The 23,525-nt window shown below is 35.2% G+C and overlaps 1 protein-coding gene across 5 annotated transcripts in view; it reads left to right on the plus strand.

Annotated features, from left to right (window-relative positions):
• The window catches only part of BRWD3 (bromodomain and WD repeat domain containing 3), a 187,783-nt gene that overhangs the window by 158,927 nt on the left and 5,331 nt on the right, over nucleotides 1–23,525 (plus strand). For 3 of the 5 annotated variants that reach the window (XM_032387928.1, XM_032387929.1, XM_032387931.1), the window contains 7 exons: nucleotides 1,365–1,421; nucleotides 2,660–2,800; nucleotides 3,714–3,785; nucleotides 5,613–5,765; nucleotides 6,751–6,914; nucleotides 7,282–7,379; nucleotides 8,157–8,315. In XM_032387928.1, coding sequence (XP_032243819.1) covers nucleotides 1,365–1,421; nucleotides 2,660–2,800; nucleotides 3,714–3,785; nucleotides 5,613–5,765; nucleotides 6,751–6,914; nucleotides 7,282–7,379; nucleotides 8,157–8,315 — 844 coding nt within the window. The remainder of the gene's footprint in view (nucleotides 1–1,364; nucleotides 1,422–2,659; nucleotides 2,801–3,713; nucleotides 3,786–5,612; nucleotides 5,766–6,750; nucleotides 6,915–7,281; nucleotides 7,380–8,156; nucleotides 8,316–23,525) is intronic. The other 2 variants (XM_032387930.1, XM_032387932.1) reach the window with 1 other exon arrangement.

Here is a 23,525-nt window from a genome sequence, read left to right on the forward strand (position 1 = left end):
GTGGTTCCATACAAATTTTAAGATTTTTTGTTTCTATTTCTGTGAAAAATGCTCTTGGAATTTTGGTAGGGATTGCATGTAATCTGTAGATGGCTTTGAGCCATATGGGCATTTTAATAATATTAATTTCTTCCAATTCATTACCACAGAGTATCTTTATTTATTTGTGTCTTCAATTTCTTTCATCAATGCTTTATGGTTTTTAGTGTGCAGATCATTCATCTCCTTGGTTAAATTTATACCTCAGTATTTTATCTCTTTTGCTGCAGTTATAAATGAGATTGTTTTCTTAATTTGGCTTTCTGATAGTCCTCAGTGTATAGAAATGGAACTTATTTTTGTATATTGATTTAGCATCCTGCAACTGTACTGAATTCATTTATTAGTTCTAACAGTTTTCCGGTGGAGTCTTTAGGGTTTTATATATGTAGTATCATGTCATCTGCTAATAGACATAGTTTTACTTCTTTTATGATTTGGATGTATTTTTTTTTCTTGCCTAATTTCTGTGGCAAGGGCTTCCAATACTATCTCAAATAGAAATGGCTAGAGTGGGTATTCTTGTCTTGTTCCTGATCTGAGAAGAAAAGCTTTTAGTTTTTCACCACTGATCATGATGTTAATTATGGGATTGTCATATATGGCCTTTATTATGTTGAAGAATGTTCCCTCTACACCTAGTTTATTGAGAATTTTTATGATGAATGGGTGTTGCTGTCCTCAGAGTAGCATTCTTTGGGTTAAAATAGAAAATTAAAATAAAATGCAATTCAAATTTATTTTATTAGAATGGAGTACCAGTAGCTCATGAGCAGCTTTTATTTTCTCCTAGGCATTACCTATGTGCTTTACCACCACCAGCTGAATAATGGTGTGTGGGCCTTGCCTCTTTGTATTAAAAAACTATTGCTCAGAGGGATACTTAACTGAATCTTAAGTTTTAATACACATTCATATTTCCCTATAGAAAATAGATGTATTTCTTGAAATAGTAAAAGATTAATCATGAGTAATTCATGATTATAATATATTAAAGTAGCATGTCATATAGAATAAGTTATTTTAAATACTAACTTTAGGTATAACTTTAGATACTAGTCACTATACTTTTTTCTTCATTTCCTGTTCTGATTTAAAGAGAAACCTTGTTTACTCTTCCTCTCCCAATATATTTTTCAGTTTGTATCTAGCATATAGGCAAAGTTTGGAGTAATTGTTACCTCAAACTTTGTTCTGCCTGCTGCCTGCTCCAATGAGGGAGTTAATTGTGATTGTATTTGCCATTTCTTTGTAAATGTTTATCAAATTTGTAAGACTTTGAATGTAACTTAACATCTTTTCTCACTCTTCCCTTTTAATTTTAGGATACAGAATTGGTTGATTTAGATTCAGATGGTCCTGGTACTTCATCTGGAAGAAGGGTGAGTGAATAAAATAACCTGCTGAGAAGAAAAATTTTCAGGCTTCCTGTGTCAGGGATCCCCAAGACCAACTCCACCTGTTTGGAGAATTGCTATAAAGACTCATAGAACTCAGTATATATACTTGTAATTCATTGCTAAGGTTTATTACAGTGACATAATAAGGATATACAGCTGGATCACAGGGAAATAAACACAGGCAAAGTCTGGAGGAATCCATGTGTAGGCTTCTTTATGCTTTCTCCCTTCTTTGAGGGGCCATACAGAGCACACTGTTCTCCTACAATAAAAATTTAGCAATATATATGTGATTAGAGACTCAGACCCCAAGGAATTTATTGGGAACTGATTATATAGACACCATCTGACTAGCACATACCAAGATTCCAGACTCCCAGAAAGCAAGAAAGCATAGGAAAAGTCAGGAAAGCATGTGTTCAGTACAGATCACATTGTTTATACAGTATAGGCACAGCAAACCACCTATAGTATTTAGGAAATGGTTCAAGTGCCAAGTATCCAGAATGCCAACCAAAGGCCAACCTTACAAGCAAGCCCTGGTAAAGATCAGATCTGTTATGTTAACTCTGTTCTATACACTTCCCTCCATGGTAATTAGACAAATACTTGTTTTATATAAGGAAAATTTTCTTTGAAATACTGAAAGAAATCATATAAAAGGCATCAAATGGTAAAGGCTAGAATGTACCATGACAACAAAGGATATACATATATATACAGAACAGTGTATATATATATATATATATATATACACACACACACACATATATATATATATACACACACACAACGAAGATATATATACACATATACACACAAATACATAATATATAAATATATAGATAAATATGTATTAATATATATTTGAGTTTTGAGAAAATTATAATGCCATTGTCAAGTATATTTAACTACCAGCAACTATTAAGGCATTAAGATTATTAACCTGTAGAGAAAAAAGAATGTTCCTCTGTGTTTTATTTGTGGTTCAGATTTTCTTAAAATGAAAATTTAGAATACTAGAACTCTTGCTATTTCCATGAGTATACTGTCTAATTTTTATTGTATATATTTTTGTCAGGGAGAATGATGTCTAAACTAAGAAACTTAAATAGCACCTCCTCTATGTTACATAGATATATTAGCATAGGAAAACAGGAGAAAAATCAATGAATAGTTAAGGAAAGAGCTTTTATGTATAATTCTATTAAAATCTACAGGTCAAATGCCGAGGCAGAAGACAGTCTTTAAAGTGTAATCCTGATGCTTGGAGAAAACAATGCGAAGAACTGTTGAGCCTCATTTATGAACGTGAAGACTCAGAGCCATTTCGACAGCCAGCTGATCATCTGTCTTATCCAGTAAACATACACTTGTTTAAATAATTGCCAATATGTAATTTCCCACAAATGTACATGCTAAAATCTAGTTACAAGCTACTTTTCCCCTTTTTTCCTTTCTTCCTTCTTTCCTTCCTCTCTTCCTTCATCCCTCCCTCCTTCCTTCCTTTCTTGTATATCTTTTAATTGTGAAAGTGGGTAGAGTGATTAATCATGACTTTGAAATTCCAGTCATGTACTTTGTATGTAAATTATATAGTTGTGAACCAAATTTGAATCTAAATATATTTGCAATTCCTTCCTGCTTTCATTTTGGATATTTGTTTAATAAGTTTTGCTAACTTCTAATACATTTCTACTCACTGGAGACCCCTGGTAACATATGTCAGCCCTGTTTAATTTATACTAAATGTGTTATCCAATATGATCACTTAGAGTAATCAATGTATGCCATATTACTTTTCATAAAAGATAAAAACATGAGAACTTAGATTATAGGATTCTTTTTTTAGGAGTGTATCTATTTATGTGTTGAATAACCATTTAGTGTAGATAGCAAATCTGTCTTAACTTTTTCAGAGAAAAGTGACAGCAGTATTTCGGAAATGCATCAGACCATCCTCTGAAATTAGTAAACATAAATATTTTCTGCATACACAGGTTTTAGTTGGGAAAAATATTGAAATAAAAAACAGAATTATGTTCAACAAAGCTCATTTTGTTTGTAGGGAGTTTGAGTAGAATAAATTAGTCTTGTGTTTCTCGTAGTAGAGGACAATGGTGAATGTAGAATTCCTTCATCTTAAAGTACAGTCAGTAAAAACCTAATTCCTATTTATGGAACTTAAAGCTTTTAAAATCATAATTGCATTGCAAATCTTGATATTTTGTTGTAGTAGTCTGGAAATACAATATTTCCTCTTTACCCTAATAGGGCCATCAAGAGCAAGAGGGAGAATCCTCAGAGTCAGTTGTCCCAGAAAGACAAGATCCATCTCTTTCTGAGGTAGACCTAGTATTCTCTTAAAAGACATACACTGGTTGTTTTGCAGTGTTTTACTTTTTAAAATTTCCATACTATAAATGAAACTTTCATAATTTGTAAAGCTGTTTTCCAACTCTTCTCACTCTCTTTTTATCTTTGATTTTTTTGGTTGTTTATGTTTTTGTTTTGTTTTTTGTGGGTTTTTTTTAAGTTTTTTTTTTTAAGATTTATTTTTTTTAGAGCGAGAGAGACCATGAGCGGGGGGGAGGGACAAAGGGAGAGGGAGAGAAGCAGACTCCTCACTGAGTAGGGAGCCTGACACAGGGCTCGATCTGAAGACCCTGAGATCATGACCTGAGCCAAAACCAAGAATTGAACACTTAACCGATTGAGCCATCCAGGTGCCCCTATGTTTTTGTTTTTTAAATCAACACGTGTTTCCAGGTGTGTTCTTTGTGGCATCTGCATACATGTTTATTTGTTCCTATAGATCTAAAGTTACTGAAGTGGAGTAGAAAACATTAATTGCACAGTATGTCTGTATTGCAGCTGATTGTACCCACTGGGACTTCATTCAGCAACCTTACTGGATCTTTCGAGTTTTGGTCACATTACACAAGTTCCAACATATTTCCTCTATGAAAATCTTTGCTTCATAAGCTATGCTATGTTGGAATATACTTTTGGTTGTTATGATTTAAGACAAAAAAGATTTTTTTTTTTTTTAAGATTTTTTTTATTTATTTATTTGACAGAGAGAGACACAGCGAGAGAAGGAACACAAGCAGGGGGAGTGGGAGAGGGAGAAGCAGGCTCCCCGCCGAGCAGGGAGCCCGATGCGGGGCTCGATCCCAGGACCCTGGGATCATGACCTGAGCCGAAGGCAGACGCTTAACGACTGAGCCACCCAGGCGCCCCAAGACAAAAAAGATTTTTAAAGATAGATTAAGAGCAATTGTGGTCTCTTACACTTGGAAAAATATTTTCTCTTTTTTTATAATACTTTCCCTCTGCCCATTCTTCTGGCTCTTTGGCTTCTTCTTTGAAAGAAATGTGGTGATTGTTACTGAATGATTTTAAATGGGATGTGGGATCTAATACTATGGTTTTTGCTCCAAAATGGTTATTTATTGATGGTTATGGTATATGTAAGTATAAATTTTAGATTTCATTCCATATGATAAATGTAGGCATATCTTAACTAGACTTGACAGATCTAGGTTAAAATAGAGAGAATCTTCTCCCTTCCCTAATCAAAATCAAACTAATTCAAAATTTATGAGACTACAGACTTCCAATGAAGCACAAGTGTCATATTCATTAAAAAGCAAAACTATAGATGCTAGGCACAGACATGGCCAGTTTGACTTTGACCTTCAGCTAATGACGTTTTAGGTAGAATGCCCTCCTAGCTGGGAATATCTTGGAAATATGTAGCTAATTTGTGTCATGGAACTATTTAATTATATGTGAATAATCCCATCTTCTACCTTCATTGAGCACTTTGCCAGGGAATTGGAGGCTGCTTCAGCCTTTAAGCAAAAAATGGAATTATGTATTCTGTAGGGATAAAGCCAGTGGCTGTGCATTTTCTATTCTGTCTTTTGAGAGAATCATATGGTTATCGATTTCAGGGTGAAGGCTGACTCTCCCAAAGACCCCTGCTGTTTTCCTGAGTTACCAAAGGAACTCTGTTTAAATGAATGGTTTTGATTGGGGTAGATAGTTGGCAGATTGAAAAGCAGTGTGTTTATTTCATGGTGGATTGGTGATGCAAATCTCAGTACCATTGTATTATGTAGTATTGTTACCCAGCCTGTGTATTTAATAACACATTCTTCTTTGTAGGATTATCCAAATGTTATAGACACTCCTATGGACTTCAGCACTGTGAAAGAAACTTTGGAAGCAGGAAATTACAGTAGTCCTCTGGAATTTTATAAGGACGTTCGCCAAATATTCAGCAACTCCAAAGCTTATACCTCTAATAAAAAGTCAAGGGTATGAAAAAAAAACAATATTAGGTGGATTAATTACTTAAGCATTTACATATATATGTATATCAGGTAGTTTTCTTTCATCAGTTTTAAAACTACTAAAAAAGTATATATTACAGTTATGACATGGTTACTGATATTTGATATTTTCCTTGTTTTGTCAGAACTTAAATATCTTAAGAACAAAAAATTAGTAATAATATTTTTTGGTTTTTGTAATCACTGGTATCTGATTAACTTTTAAATCATTTGTGCACTAAATATATACTTGCCCACTTTCACCTCATATAAGATGAATTTTCACTAATTTCTGCAGGCATAATTTTTTCACTTTTGGTTTACTTCCTACATATACATTTACATATGTTTATATACTATTTGAAACTGTAAGTTTCATATTTTGAAGCCTTTTTTCAGCTTATATATTATGAACATTTTCCCATGTCTTTATGACTCTTTGAAAACAGTTTTAATGTCTCCATAGTATTCTATTGTATGGTTGTTTTATGTTATTTAACCAGTGCCCTGGTGCTTGAGATTTAGGTGGTTTCTAATTTTTAACATTACATGAGGCCACAGCCTTCATCTTTAACATCTTTGAACATAATTATTTTGTGTGTGCAATTCTCTGATATATACTTACAATAAATTCCCAGAAGCACAATTATTACTGAAAGGATAGATATATTTTTAATATTTTTGGTACATAATGCAAATTGTTGTTTTAGAATCTTGTTCCAGTTAAAATACTCACTAGCAATATATAAGAATCTTTTTCCTACCCTTCCCAACATTGGATATGATCTTTTAAAAATCTTTGTTAATTTCTAGGTTAAAATGATATCTTATTTTAATTATTTAGGAAGAGTTTTTCAAGTGTATGAAATTGCACTTTTATTTTGTCTGAAAGGATAATGCTGATACTAGTCCAGGCATGTTTATACTTTTTATTTTCATATAATTAAAGTAGTTGCTTTTTACCTTTTCAGATCTATAGCATGACACTGCGATTATCTGCCTTATTTGAAAATCATATTAAAAATATCATCTCTGAATATAAGTCAGGAATGCAGAGTCAGAAGAGGAGAAGGCCACGATACAGAAAACGTCTAAGAAGCAGCAGCAGTTCATTATCTAGTAGCAGAGCTCCTAGGTATGTTACACTGATGTAGAATTTTATGTTTTAAGGCTTTTTATGTATATTACCTCATTTCTTAAAGTTTATTGAATAGTTTTAGAAGATCCAAAGATCAAAAAGATTTTTAAAGAACTCTTGTACTTCTGTAAAGATGGAGTTGGTAACCCAAAGCTTTGTTTATGTGGATTTTATTATGCCAAAAACTTTTTTTTTTTAGTTTTAATGATTGAAATTTAACTTTGTCATATTACCAATTTGAAGCATTTCACTTAAATTATAAGGCATTTCTTTGGTCAACTTAAGCATTTTGTATCATACTGTCTATCATAATATGTTGCTAATAGAAAAAAAAATGTTCATTGTTATATATTTTAAATTGTAGTCCCAAAGGGAAGCAGAAACAAATGAAGTTGCAGCCTAAAATTGACCAGAATACCTCAGTGTCTTATGCAAGGACTAGCTCTCCTTTCTCGTCTCCCGGTAAATGTCTTTTGTTTTTAGTGTTCTATATTTCAGTTTAATACTGATATTAAAGATGTAGAAGAGGCAGCATGATTTATAGTACAAAGAGCAATGGATTTGGATGTAGAAAAGTTGTATTTTATTCCCAATTCTTCTAACTGTGGGGCCCTGGGTAAGACATTAGGCCATAGAATTCAGTTTCTTCATTTTTAAAATGAAAGTGTTGAGACTAGATGAATTTTAAAGTCTCTTAGTTTTGGGACTCCTGGGTGGCTCTGTCAGTTAAACATCTGCCTTTGGCTCGGGTCATGACCCTGGGGTGCTGGGATTGAGTCCCATATCTGGCTCCTTGCTCGGTGGGGAGCCTGTTTCTCCCTCTGCCTGCTGCTCCCCCTGTTTGTGCTCTCTCTGACAAATAAATAAAATTTAAAAAATAATTAAAAAATAATAAAATTTAAAAAAATAAAGTGTTTTATTTTTAAAATTCTGTAACTATAGTTTTTAACTCTGTAATAGAGCACTCACTTACAACATATTTGCAAACACAAAAATTGAGGATTCGTTATCTGGGGAGGTGGTTTTCTTGGACAAGTTTTTCTGACATTCTGTGCTTAAAAACTTAATGATGTGATGAAACATTTGTTCTTAATACATTCATATTTCCCTCTTCAAACAACTTGTATTTTTGATGTTGGAGTACAATAACTGAGTGAGATACAGTTTTAAAATACAGCCTGTTTAATTTTTCTGAAAACATGATAATTATGTTAATATTACAGTCTTTTTAAATATAAGTTTCAGATGCTGCTGAAGGCCTTTCATTATATTTACTTGATGATGAACTGGATGGGCCATTTTCTTCATCGAGCTTCAGTGGATATAGCCGAAGTGGAAATAGCCATGACCCAGGGAAAGCCAAATCATTTCGGAATAGAGTTTTACCAATTAAACAAGGTAGGAAATAAATATGGACTGGGCATTTATTCTTTGTTCTCTTATGATGGCAGATGAATCATTTAAAAGCTGATATATTTACGTAGTAAAAATTAGCTTAATTATAGTTAATGACAATTTTAATGTTGTCAAATAAATTTGAATAAGATAGGATTTCATATCCACAATCAGGAACAGGCCATTAGCAGATTCCAATAACTATTTCAAAACATATTTTAGGTCTTTTAAAATAAAATATGAAATGAATAGGGAGGAAAAGAGATATTTCAAACCAAACCCTTTTTTAAAATTGAGATAGCCCTTAAAAATATAAGACCTACCTAAAGGTGATTTTGGAATGTTTTTTCTTTTGTTATTAATACAGTTTAATATGTGAAATACGTTTTTATTTTTTATAAATTTTAATGAAAGATTAAGTAGCATATCCATTGTTGTTGAACTATCAAATGACTTAAAAATGGACTTTCTAAAGATATATTTTAATTGGTTATATGAAAAATATTGAAACATTTGATTACTTTAAAATATTAGTACCTTTATTTTTCCTAATTTGTATCTTTATTCTCTTCTCTGATCGTGCTGCACGTTGCTGACTCATGCCACTTTCTTCTCTTTTTTTCCCCTCCCCTTCACTGTCAAGCAATTAGAAAGAATAGCTTGTATTTCTTACTTTTATTTTCTTTCCATCTAAAACTTCCTTTATCCTTTATTGTCTGGCTTCTGACCCCACCATTCTCCAAAACTGTTCTCCCCAGAATCACTTGTTCTCTTTAGTAACCAACCAGTGTTCTTTCCTTAGTCCCTATCTCCTCGATTTTCTCTATCTTTACATACTATTAAATACCCCCTCTAGGAACTCTACTGCCAGGCTTCTTTCCTGATTATCCTACATCTCTGTTTTTCTCACATTTCTATATTTTCTGTTTCTTTTCTTTGGCTGTACTTACCTCCTATTTGCAGAGTTTCCGACAGGTTTCTTGATTTGTTTTAGGCTTTTTTTTCTTTTGGTCGTCTACAAATAATCTAATAAATATATCACTCATCTTTATGCTGATGACTCTCCAAATTCACATATCTAGCCCTAACATCTCTTTATTCTACCAGTCTCATTTCCAAGTGCTTCCTAAGATAATTTCCTTGGGTGCTTATTATCCATCTTTTCTGTCTCAAGCTTACTTCTATTTCTGCACTCACTATTTTAGTTAATGCCACCACCATCTTCCTAGTCACCCAACTTAAAATCTTGCAGTGTACTTAGACACTTCTTTTACCCCTCATATCTAGTCAGTTGCTAAGTTTTGTGAATTCTAAAACTCTAATACAACTTAAACCTTTTGTCTACAGTTTCTATTGCTATCACCTTAGTCTCTAGCCTACTATATTAGTCAGCTTGGGTTGTTACAATATGATATCACAGACTGGGTGGCTTAAAAGCAGATATTTATTTTTAACAACTTTATTGAGATATCACTGACATATAAAATATTGTATATATTTAAAATGTGCAACTTGATGTCTTGATATATATATACATTGTGAAATGGTCACCACAATTAAACTAATTATAACATATCCATCACTCTACATAGTTACCCTGTGTGTGTGTTAAAAGTTAAGATCTCTCCTTTTAGCAAATTTCAAGTGTACAGTACAGTATTGTTATCTATAATCACCGTGCTGTACCCTAGATACCCAGAATTTACTCATTCTGAATAACTGAATCTTTATACCCTTTGACCAGTGTCTCCCCAATTCCTCTTCCTCCAGCCCCTAGCAACCACCATCTACTCTCTGTTTCTATGAGTATGACTGTTTACAATTATATATATAAGTGACATGCAGTATTTCTCTTGCCCTGTCTTCCTCATTTTGCTTAGCATAATGTCTTCCCAGCTCTGAACATGTTATCACAAATGGCAAAATTTCCTTCTTTTTAAAGTCTCAGTAATATTCCACTGCGGGGTGTGAGTGTGTGTGTGTGTGTGTATTACATTTTTTTACATTCATCTGTAGAAAGACATATAGATTATTTCCATATCTTGGCTATTGTGAATAATGCTACTGTGAACATGGGAGAACAAATATCTCTTGAAGATCCTGATTTCCATTCCTTTGGATATATATCCAGAAGTGGGGTTACTAGATCAAATGATAGTTGTATTTTTAATTTTTTGAGGAACCCCCATAAATATTTCCATAATGACTATACTCATTTTCCCTTTTCTCCACATCCTTGCCAACAACTGTTATCTCTTGTCTTTTTTTTTTTCTTTCAAAGAAAGAGAACTTGGCCAGTAATATTTATTTCTATAAAACAAGGTGAGTGTACAAAAAGACCACCACAGGACCATGTGCATTCAGACATTTCCCATGCTCTGCATTTCCTCCCTCAGGAGCACTGTGCATGAGACCTGGGAAGGATGAAGGGTGCTGGTGCAGGGTGCCGATGGAGGATGGAAGAAACAGGACATAGACATGTGGTGTCATGCCCACAGCCACATTGGATGCTGTCCTTTCTTAAAAAGTATTTTAAATCCAGTTAGTTACCATACACTGTTATATTAGTTTCAGATATACAATATGTGATTTAACAGTTACATACATCACCTGGTACTCATCACGACAAGTGCACTCCTTAATCCTCATCACCTATTTAACCCATCCCCCCACCCGCCTCCCCTCTGGTAACCATCAGTTTGTTCTCTATAATTAAGAGTCTGTTTCTTGATTTGTCTCTCTCTCTTTTCTTCTCTTTGCTCATTTGTTTTCTTAAATTCAACATATGAGTGAAGTCCTATGGTATTTGTCTTTCTCTGACTGACATATTTCACTTAGTGTATTACTCTCTAGCTCCATCCATGTCGTTGCAAATGGCAAGATTTCATTATTTTTTATGGCTGAATAATATTCCACTGTGTGTATGTGTCTTTGTGTGTCTCTGTGTGTGTGTGTACATGTACCGCATCTTCTTTATCCATTCATTATTCAATGGATACTTGGGCTCCTTCCATATCTTGGCTATTGCTGATAATGCTGCTATAAACACAGGGGTGCATGTATGCCTTTGTAATAATGTTTTTGTATTTTTTTTTTTAAAGATTTTATTTATTTATTTGAGAGAGAGAGAATGAGAGACAGAGAGCACGAGAGGGAAGAGGGTCAGAGGGAGAAGCAGACCCCCCGCTGAGCAGGGAGCCCGATGTGGGACTCAATCCCGGGACTCCAGGATCATGACCTGAGCCGAAGGCAGTCGCTTAACCAACCGAGCCACCCAGGCGCCCATGTTTTTGTATTCTTTGGGTAAATACACAGTAGTGTGATTGCTGGGTCATAAGGTAGTTCTATTTGTACCTTTTTGAGGAACCATAATGTTTTGCACAGTGACTATACCAGATTGCATTCCCATCAGCAGTACAAGAGGGTTCCATTTTCTCCACAACTTCGCCAACACCTGTGTTTCTTGTGTTGGTGATTTTAGACATTCTGACAGGTGTGATGTGGTATCTCATTATAGTTTTGATTTGCATTTCTCTCACAGTAAGTGATGATGAACATCTTTTCATGTGTCTGTTTGCCATCTGGATGCCTTGATGTCTTCCTTGAAGAAATGTCTGTTCATGTCTTCTGCCCATTTTTAATTAGATTATTTGTTTTGGGGTGTTGAGTTTTGTAAGTTCTTTATATATTTTGGATACTAACCCTTTATCAGATATCACTTGCAAATACCTTCACCCATTCAGGAGGTTGCCATGTAGTTTTCTTGAATATGTCCTTCACTGTGCAGAAGCTTTTTATTGATGTAGTCCCAATAATTTCTTTTTGCTTTTGTTTCCCTTGACTCTGGAGACATATGCAGTAAGAAGTTGCTACAACCAATGTCAAAAAGGTTACTGCCTGTGTTCTCTTCTAGGACTTTCATGGTTTCAGGTCTCACATTTAGGTCTTTAATCCATTTTGAATTTGTTTTTATGTATGTTTTAAGAAAGTGGTCCACTTTCTGTCTTTTGCATGTTGCTATCCAGTTTTCCCAACACCAGTTGTTGAAGAAACTGTCTTTTCCCCATTGGATATTTCTTCCTACTTTATTAAAGATTAATTGACCATATAGTTGTGGGTTCATTTCTTGGTTTCTATTCTGTTCCATTGATCTGTGTTTCAATTTTTGTGCCAGTACCATACTGTTTTCAACACTACAGCTTTGTAATGTAGTTGAAGTCTAAAACTGATGCCTCCAGTTTTGCTTTTCTTTTTCAAGATTGCTTTGGCTATTTGGGGTCTTTGTGATTCCATACAAATTTTAGGATTGTTCTAGTTCTGTAAAAAAGGCTGTTGGCATTTTGATCAGGATTGCATTAAATGTGTAGATTGCTTTGGGTACTATAGACATTTTGACAATATTTGTTCTTCCAATCCATGAGCGTGGAATGTCTTTCCATTTCTTTGTGTCATCTTCAATTACTTTCATCAGTGTTTTGTAGTTTTCAGAGTCCAGGTCTTTCACCTCTTTGGTTAGGTTTATTCCTAGGTATCTTATTATTTTTGGTGTAATTATAAATGGGATTGTTTTCTTATATAGAAATGAAGCAGATTTCTGTACTTTGATGTTTTTATCCTGCGACTTTACTAAATTTGTTTATCAGTTCTAGCAGTTTTGTGTATGTGTGTGGAGTCTTTCAGGTTTTCTCTATACAGTATCATGTCATCAGCAAATAGTGAAAGTTTTATTTCTTCCTTCCCTATTTGGATGAATTTTATTTCATTTTGTTTTCTGATTGCTTTGTCTGGGACTTCCACTATGTTGAATAAAAGTGGTGAGAGTGGACAATCCTTGTCTTGTTCCTGACCTTAGGGAAAAGGTTCTCGGTTTCGCCATATTAAGAATGATGTTAGCTGTGGATTTTTCATATATGGCCTTTATGATGTTGAGGTATGTTCCCTCAAAACCTGCTTTGTTGAGGGCTTTTATAATGAATAGATGTTGTACTTTGTCAAATGTTTTTTCTGTGTGTATGGAAATAATCATATGGTTCTTATCCTTTCTCTTACTGATGTCATGTATCACATTGATTTGTGAATGTTGAACTAACTACCTTTGCAATCCATAAATAAAACCCACCTGATGATGGTGAATGATTCTAATTTATTGTTGGATTCAGTTTGCTACTATTTTATTGAGGATTTTTGCACCTATGTTCATCAAAGGTATTATATTGGCTTGTAGTTCTATTTTTTAGTGGTGTCTTTATCTAGTTTTGGTATCACGGTAAAGCTGGCCTCATAGAATGAAGTTGGAAGTTTTCCTTCCTTTTCTATTTTTTGGAGTAGTTGGAAGAGAATGAGTGTTTACTCTTCTTTAACTGTTTGGTAGAATTCCCCTGTGAAGCCATCTGGCTCTAGACTTTTGTTTGTTGGGAGTTTTTGATTACTGAATCAATTTCTTTGCTGGTTTCAGTATCTCCAGATTTTCTATATCTTCCTGTTTCACTTGTGGTAGTTTATATGTTTCTAGGCATGTATCCATTTCTTCCAGGGTTGTCCAGTTTGTTGGTATATATAGTTTTTCATAATGTTCTCTTATGGTTGTTTGTATTTCTGTGGTAGTGGGTGTTATTTCCCCTCTCTGTGATTTTACTTATCTGAGTCCTTTCTCTTTTTTTCATCATACTTCTGACTAGAGATTTATCAATTTTATTGATCTTTTTTTTTCCAAACAACCAGCTCCTGGTTTCATTGATCTGTTCTATTATTGTTTTAGTTTCTGTATCATTTATTTTTCCTCTAGTCTTTATTATTTCTTTCTTTCTGCTGGCTATAGGTTTTCTTTTTCTTTTTCTAGCTCCTTTAGGTATAAGGTTAGGTTGTTTATTTAAGATTTTCTTTCACCTTTAGGTAGGCATATATTATTATAAACTTCCCTCTTAGGACCACTTTTGCTGCATCCCAAAGGTTTTGGACCATTCTGTTTTCATTTTCATTTGTTTCCATGTATTTTTTATTTCTTCTTTATTTCCTAGTTGACCATTCATTGTTTAATACCATGTTATTTAACCTCCATATATTTGTGGTCTTTCCTCATTTTTTCTTGTGGTTGACTTCTAGTTTCATAGCATTGTGGTTAGAAAAGTTGCATGGTATGACTTTGATCTTCTTGAATTTGTTGAGGCTTCTTTTATGGCCTAATGCATGATCTGTTCTGGAGACAGTTCCATGTGCACCTGAAAAGAATGTGTATTCTGCTGTCTTAGGATAGAATGTTCTGAATATATGTGTTAAATCCATCTGTTTCAGTATGTCATTCAAAGCCATTATTTCCTCATTGATTTTTTGTTTAGGTGATCTGTCCATTCACGTAAATGCGCTGTTAAAGTCCCCTACTATTGTTGTATTATTATCAATTAGTTCCTTTATGTTTGTTATTAATTGTTATATGTATTTGGGTGTTCCTATGTTAGGTGTATAAATATTTACAATTGTTTTATATTCTTGTTGAATTCCTTATTGTGTAGTATCTTTTGTCTCTTCTTACAGTCTTTGTTTTAAAACTAGTTTGTCTTTATAAGTATTGCTACTTTGGCCTTCTTTTGACATACATTTGTGTGATAGATTCCCTTTAATTTCAATTTGCATGTACCTTTAGGTCTAAAACGAATCTCCTTTGTCTGAGGAAAGCATCCGCATCCTAGAGACCATCTGGGAAGCCCTGGCTTTGGGTGAATGTACTAACCTCTGCCTCTAGACTTCTTCCCAGCCTGCTCCTACCTCCAGGTCCTGGGCCCAAGCCATGGCCTCCAGCCCAGCCCTCTGTCCCTGCTGCAGACTGGCTGCCCCCACAGCCCACGTCCCTCTATCCTGCCCATTTCTCCTGCCTAATGGGGTTTTGTGCAATTCGGGTGCTTTTCCATAAGTTGACCCTTGTATTAATAGAGCCTTTAGGAGATTTTTTGATAGAAACCAAGGACCTCCCTTCAGCTCTGAACAGGTTTTTCCCTTAATTCTAACCCAAAGAATTATGTGCCTTTCTAGTTTAGTCAAATTTGTGATGGCTTCTCCCCCTTTCCCATTCTACATTCTTAGTCCTGTGTTAGCTTCACGTCTCAGAAATGGTGAAATGTACATCAGTCCAATAAAATACGAAATAACCATAAATAAATAAATAAATAAATAAAATGAATCTCATTGTAAGCTGCTTACAACTGTAGATGGATCTTGTTTTTTTTTTTTTAATCCATTCTGTCACCCTGTGTGTTTTGATTTTAGCATTTAGTCCATTTACATTCAAAGTACTTATAGATATGTATTTAGTGCTATTTTATTACTTGTTTTATGGTTGTTTCTGAAGATTTTCTCTGATCCTTTCTTGTCTTTCTGTCTTTCATGTCTTGCTGATTTTTTAAGTGATATATTTCTCTTTATTCTTTGCATATTTATTAGAGGTTTTTAATATATGGTTACCAGTACATTTGTATATAACCTCTTCTGTATATACAAGTACATATTAAGCTGATAATCCTTAAGATTGGACACATTCTTTACCCCCCTCCCCATGCTTTAAATATATGCTGTTATATTTTATATCCTTTTATCTTGTGAATTCCTTGCCTGATTTTTTCACAGAAATATCCATATTTACTGCTTTTATGTTTCCTACCTTTATATTGTAACTTTTGGTCTCTCCCTTCTACTCAGAGTCCCCTTAAATATTTCTTGTAGGGCTGGTTTAATGCTTATGAAACTCCTTTAGTTCTTGAAAGGGAAATTCTACCTCCTCTTCTGAATGATAGCCTTGCTAATAGAGTATTCTTGGCTGCAGATTTTTCCTATTCCGCTCCCTTCTGGCTAGGAAAGCGTCCGTTGAAAAATCTCCTGCTAGTCTTAGGCATTTTTCCTTCTATGTTACTATCTTTTGTCTTGATGATTTAAAAATTTTCTCTTTATCACACTACCATCAAGAGTGTTTCTCATTTCATTTATTGTACCCTTCATCTCTGCTATGTTCTTCTTTATTTCTGTGTTAAGTTTCTCATTCATGTCTTTCACTTTTTTCTCAAGTCCATTGAGGATCCTTATGATGATTGCTTTAAATTCTCTATCAGGCATGTTACTTATATCTGTTTCGCTTCAATCTCTGGCCATGGCCTGGTCCTGTTCTTTCATTTGGGATAAATTTCTCTTTCTCCTCATTTTGTCTGCCTCTCTGTGTCTGTTTCTGTGTGTTAGGAAAGTCGCCTATGTCTTTTGCTCTTGAAAGTAGTGACTTTATGAAGAAGAGCCCCTGCAATGCCCTGCAGTGCAGAGTCCCCTGTTCACCAGAACTTGGCCCTTCATGAGAGGATCCTTTGTGTGTTGTTTATGCCCTGCTGTTGTGTCTGAGTCACTTTTCCTTTCAGTACAGTCATCTGAACTGACTTTCTGCCTTTTCTGGGCTGTGCCTGCTCTCTGTGGTATTAGTGGGACCCAGGCAGGCCAGCTCTGAGGGGGTGTGCCCTCCAGGGAACTAGGGGCATGACAGGGGTGTTAGCAAAATTTGTGCTGGGCTACTAGTTTTAAGTCGGAATCCTGAGGTACTACAGCAGCTGGGTCTATGCACCAGGGTAGCTGGGTGCATCACGATGTCTGTGGCTGTGTGCCCAGGCAACATGGCAGGGCTCAGCAGCTGAACATGGTGTGCTTTGGCAGCTGTGCACCTGGTGGCTGGGTGAGTCCCCGCAATGTTAATAAAATTTGCCCTTAGTCAAGGGTCCAGGCCAGCAGGCTTGAAGTGGGTAAGTCCTCAGGAGAACTTGTGGGCATGGTGCACTGCTAGTGGGTTAGGTAGCAAGTATCTGTGCAGTCCCGCCTCCTGCACGTGGCCCATCGTTTATGCTAGGGGGCAGGGGAGGAAAATGCCACCTGCCAGCTCCCTCATTTTTGGAGAAGTCCCCCAACGTGCTCCAAAATCAGTATGAACACGTCTCCTTTTTGCCCCCGGGGTTGTATAAACCTGTTTTCCTGTTGCCTCCTGGTGCAATCTGCTATCTCTTTAAGTGTGGCTACCCAGGTATCACTCACCCTCCAGAGTTGCCCAGTGTTGAGTCAACTGACTTTTAAAGCTCCAGGCTCCAGGTCCCAGTGGTTAAACAAACACAGGAATTCAGCCCCTGTGGTTTTCAAGGCCAAACATTATGGGGATTAGTCTTCCCTATGTGAGCTCCTTGGGGCAAGGCCCCATTTCTCTGCCATCTCCACTCACATAGCTACCTTCCTCCAGGCAGGAGCCTCCCTCCACATTTATGACATTCCTAACCTTTTGGATGCAGCTTCTTCTCTATATTTAGTTGTGGAGTTTGTTCTTCCAGTCTTTGGATCACTCTCCTGTTTATTGACTTGGATGTGGATGATATCTACTGAAAACATGGAACAGGGTGAGCTTAGGGTTCTCCTACTCCACAATCTTCCCAAACTCCTCTCTCCTCTTGTCTTTTTTTTTCCTGTCTTTTTTTATATGAAGTTTTGTTTTAATTCCAGTATAGTTAACATACAGTGTTACATTAGTTTTTGGTATACAATATAGTGATTCAAGAATTCTATACATTACTCAGTGCTCATCATGATAAGTGTACTCTTTAATCCCCTTCACCTGTTTCACCCATCCTCCCACCCTCTGGTAACCATCAGTTTGTTCTCCATAGTTAAATGTCTCCTGTTTTGTCTCTCTCTCTCTCTTTTTTCCTTTGCTCATTTGTTTTGTATCTTACATCCCACATATGAGTGAAATTATATGGTATTTGGTTATCTCTGACTGACTTATTTTGTGTATCCTTATACTCTCTAGCTCTATCTGTGTCATTGTAAGTGCCAGATTTCATTTTTTATGGCTGATGAATATTCCATTATACATATATACCACACTTTCTTTATTCATTCATCTATCAATGGACAATTGGGCTCCTTTCATAATTTGGCTATTGTAAATAGTGCTGCAATAAATGTAAGGGTGCATATATACCTTTGAATTAATATTTTGGTATTCTTTGGATAAATACCTAGTAGTGCAATGGCTGAATAATAGGGTAGTTCTATTTTTAACTTCTTGAGGAACCTCCATGCTGCTTTTCAGAGTGGCTGCATCAGTTTGCATTCCCAACAACAGTGCAGGAGGGTTCCTTCTACTCCACATCCTTGCCAACATCTGTTGTTTCCTGTGTTGTTGATTTTAGCTATTCTGATAGGTGAGAGGTGATAACTCATTGAAGTTTTGATTTGCATTTCTCTGATGATTTGAGATGTTGATCACTTTTTCATATATATACAATAAACATTTATTTCCTCACAGTTTTGGAGGCTCAAAGTCCAAGATCAAGGTGCCAACAGGGCATCTGGTCAGGACTCTCTTCCTAGCTTGCTGATGGCTGCCTTCTTGATGTGTCATTACATGAGTTTTTCATTGTATATCCACAGACAGGAAGAGAGAGTGAGCACTGCTATCTCTTCCTCTTCTTTTAAGGATACCAATTCTAGTACTTCAGCGCCTACACTTATGACTTCATTTAATTTTAATGACTTCCTTATAGGATCTGTCTCTAAATACAGATACATTGGGGAATAGGGCTTTACCATATGTAACTTTTTAAAGTTTTTAAATTCCAGTTATTTAATGTACACTGTTATATTAGTTTCAGTATACAGTATAGCAATTCAGCACTTCCATACAACACCTGGTGCTCATCACAACTGCACTCCTTAATCCCCATCACCTAACCCATCCCCCCACCAAACTCTCCTCTGATAACCATCAGTTTGTTCTGAACAGTTAAGAGTCTGTTTCTTGGTTTGCCTCTCTTTCTCTTTTTTTCCCTGTGCTCATTTGTTTGGTTCCTTCAGGTCCACGTATGAGTGAAATCATATGGTATTTGTCTTTGACTTATTTTGCTTAGCATAATACTCTCTAGCTCCATTTATGTCGTTGCATGAGTAATATTCCATTGTTTATGTATACCACATCTTCTTTATTCATTCATCTTTCAGTGGACATCTGGGCTTTTTCCATAATTTGGCTATTGTAGATAATATTGCTATAAACATGGGGGGGCGTGTATCCTTTTGAATTAGTATTTTGGTATTCTTTGGGTAAATACCTAGTAGTGCAATTGCTGGATCATAGGGTAGTTCTATTTTTTAACTTTTTGAGGAACCTACATACTCTTTTCCACAGTGGCTGCATCAGTTTGCATTCCCACCAGTAGTGTAAGAGGATTCCCCTTTCTCCACATCCTCAAAACGTGTGTTGTTTCCTCTCTGGTTAACTTTAGCCATTCTGACAGGTGTGTGGTAATATATCATTGCAGTTTTGAATTGTATTTCCCTGTTAAAGATGTTGAACATCTTTTCATGTGTCTGTTGGCCATTTGTATGTCTTCTTTGGAAAATACTTATTCATGTCTTCTGTCCAGTTTTAAATTGGATTATTTGTTTTTTTGGGTGTTGAGTTTTATAACTTCTTTATATATTTTGGATACCAAATCTTTATCAGATATGTCATTTGCAAATATCTTATCCCATTCCATATGTTGCCTTTTAGTTTTATTGTTTCCTTCACTGTGCAAAAGTTTTTCATTTTTATTTTTTTTAATTCTATTTATTTATTCATTTGAGAGAGAGAGTGCGCACAAGCAGGAGGAGCAGCAGAGAGAGAGGGAGAAGCAGGCTCCCAGCTGAGCAGAGAGCCCAATGTGGGGCCCAATCCCAGGACCCTGGCATCATGACCTGAGCCAAAGGCAGATGCTTAACTGACTGAGCCACCCAGGCACCCCCCCAGAAGCTTTTAATTTTGATGAAGTCCCAGTAGTTTATTTTTGCTTTTATTTCCCTTGCCTCAGGAGGTATAGCCAGAAAGAAGTTGCTATGGCTGATGTCAATGAGGTTACTGCCTGTGTTCTCCTCTAGGATGTTAATGGTTTCCTGTCTCTCATTTAGGTCTTTCATCTGTTTTGAATTTACTTTTGTGTATGGTGTAAGAAAATGGTCTGGTTTCATTCTTTTTCATGTTGTTGTCCAGTTTTCCCAACACCATTTTTGAAGAGACTGTCTTTTACCCATTGGATATTCTTTCCTCCCTTGTTGAAGATTAATTGACCATATAATTGTGGGTTCATTTCCTGGTTCTCTATTCTGTTCCATTGATCTATGTGTCTAATTTTGTACCAGTACCATACTGTTTTCACCACTACAGCTTTGTAATGTAATTTGAATTCCAGAACTGTGATGCCTCCAGCTTTGCTTTTGTTTTTCAGGATTGCTTTGCCTGTCCAGGTCTTTTGAGGTCCAGTAGAAATTTTAGTGTTGTTTATTCTAGCTCTGTGAGAAATGCTGTTGATATGTTGATAGGGATTACATTAAATGTGTAGATTGCTTTCAGTAATATAGACTTTTTAACAATATTTTTTCTTCTGTTCCATGAGCATGGAATATCTTTCCATTTCTTTGTGTCATCTTTAATTTCTTTCATCGGTGATGTATAGTTTTCAGATGACAAGTCTTTCAACTCTTTGGTTAGGTTTATACCAAGTATCATAGTTTTGGTGCAGTTATAAAAGGGATCATTTTCTTAATTTTTCTTTCTGCTGCTTCATTATTGGTGTAGAGAAATGCAACAGATTTCTGTACACTGATTTTGTATCCTGAAATTTTACTGAATTTGTTCATCAGTTCTAACAGTTTTTTTGGTGGAATCTTTTGGGTTTACTATATATAATATCATGTCATCTGCAAATAGTGAAAGTTTTACTTCTTCCTTGCTGATTTGTATGCCTTTAATTTCTTTTTGTTGTCTGATTGCTAGGGCTAGGACTTCCAGTACTATGTTAAATAACCATAGTGAGAGTGGACATCCCTGTCTTATTCCTGACCTTAGAGGAAAAGCTCTCAGCTTTTCCGCATTGAGGATGATATTAACTGTGGGTTTTTCATATATCACCATTATTATGTTGAGGTATGTTCCCTCTGAACCTACTTTGTTGAGCATTTTTATCATGAATGGATGTTGTACTTTGTTAAATACTATTTCTGCATATATTGTGATGATCATATGGTTCTTATCCTTCCCTTTAGTAATGTCATGTATCATGATGATTGATTTGCAAATATTAAACCACTCTTGCAACCCAGGAATAAATCCCATTGATCGTGGTGAATGATACTTTTAATTTATTGTTGTGTTCAGTTTGCTACTATTTTATTGAGAATTTTTGCATTCATATTCATCAGCAATATTGGCCTACAGTTCTCTTTTTTAGTAGAGTCTTCATCTGGTTATGGCATCTGGGTAATGCTGGTATCATAGAATGAATTTAAAAGTTTTCCTTCCTTTTCTATTTTTTGGAGTAGATTGAGAAGAATAGGTATTAACTCTTCTGTAAAAGTTTCATAGAATTTGCCTATGAAGCCATCTGCTCCTGAACTTCTATTTTTTGGGAGATTTTTGATTACTGATTCAGTTTCTTTGCTGGTTATTTTTCTGTTGAGGTTTTCTATTTCTTATTTTTTCAGTTTGGTAGCTTAAATGTTTCTAGAAATTTATCCATTTCTTTCCGGTTGTCCAATTTGTTGAACTATAGTTTTTCAAAATATTCTTTTTTTTAATTTTTAATTTAATTTTATTATGTTATGTTAGTCACCATACAGTACATAATTAGTTTTTGATTTAGTGTTCCATGATTCATTGTTTGCATATAACACCCAGTGCTCCATGCAATATGTGCCCTCCTTAATACCCATCACTGGGCTATCCCATTCTCTTAACAATTGTTTGTATTTCTGTGGTGTTGCTCATTATTTCTCCTCTCTCATTTGTGATTTTATTTATTTGGGTCCTTTCTCTTTTCTTTTTGATAAGTCTGCCTAGAGGTTTATCAATTTTCTTAATTTTATCAAAGATCCAGCTCCTGGTCTCATTGATCTGTTACATTGTATTCTTTGTTTCTATATGATTTATTTCTGCTCTAAACTTTATTATGTTCTTCCTTTTTCTGGATATAAGCTTCATTTGTTGTTTTTCTCACTCCTTTAGGTGTAAGATTAGGTTGTTTCTTTGAGATTTTTCTTGCTTTGAGGTAGGCCTGTACTGCTATATACTTCCCTCTTAGGACTGCTTCTGCTGCATCCCAAATGTTTTGTACTTTTGTGTTTTCATGTTCATTTGTTTTTATACATTTTGTTTAATTTCCTAGTTGAACCATTCACTGTTTAGTAGCATGTTTAACCTTCATGTATTTGTGGTCATTCCAAATTTTTTTTGTGCTTGACTTCAAGTTTCATAGCATTGTATTCAGAAAAGATGCATGGTGTGATCTCAGTGTTTTTTGTATTTGTTGAGGCCTGATTTGTGATGTAGGATGTGATCTATTCTGGAGAATGTCCCATGTGCACTTGAAAAGACTGTATACTCTGCTGTTTTAGGATGGAATGTTCTGAATATATTTGTTAACTCCATCTGAATCAGTGTGGCACTCAAAGCTATTGTTTCCTTGTTGATTTTCTGTTTACATGATCTGTCCATCGATATAAGTGGAGTGTTTATGTCCCCTACTATTATTGTGTTATTATTAATTTCCTTATGTTATTCATTGTTATATATATTTGGGTGATCACATGTTAGGTGTATAAATATTTGCAATTGTTACATCTTGTTGTGTTGTCTGCTTTATTATGATATAATAACCTTCTTCATTTCTTGTTACAGCCTTTGTTTTAAAGTCTAGTTTATCTGATACGAGTATTGCTACTCCGGCTTACTGTGGACATGCATTTGTGTGATAAATGTTTCCCCATCCACTCACTTTCAATTTGCAGGTGTTTTATGTCTAAATATCAGTCTCTTACAGGCAGCATATAGATGGTTCTTGTCTGTTTGGGGTTTTTTGGGTTTTATTGTTGTTTTTGCATCCTGACAGCCTGTCTTTTGATTGGAGTGTTTAGTCCATTTACATTCAGAGTAATTATGGATATATATGTATTTAGTGCCATTTTATTACTTGTTTTGTCAGTGTATCTGGAGATTTTTCTCTGTTCCTTTCTAGTCTTTGTCACTTTTGGTCCTTCCTTTCCATGCAAAGATTCCCCTTTAATATTTCTTGCAGAGCTGGTTTCGTGGTCATGTATTCCTTTAGTTTTTGTTTATCTGGGAAACTCTTTATGTCTCCTCTATTCTGAATGACAGCCTTACTGGATAGTGTT

The sequence above is a fragment of the Phoca vitulina genome, unplaced genomic scaffold (genome assembly GCF_004348235.1).
Source record: "Phoca vitulina isolate PV1807 unplaced genomic scaffold, GSC_HSeal_1.0 scaffold51, whole genome shotgun sequence".
Taxonomy (NCBI): domain Eukaryota; kingdom Metazoa; phylum Chordata; class Mammalia; order Carnivora; family Phocidae; genus Phoca; species Phoca vitulina.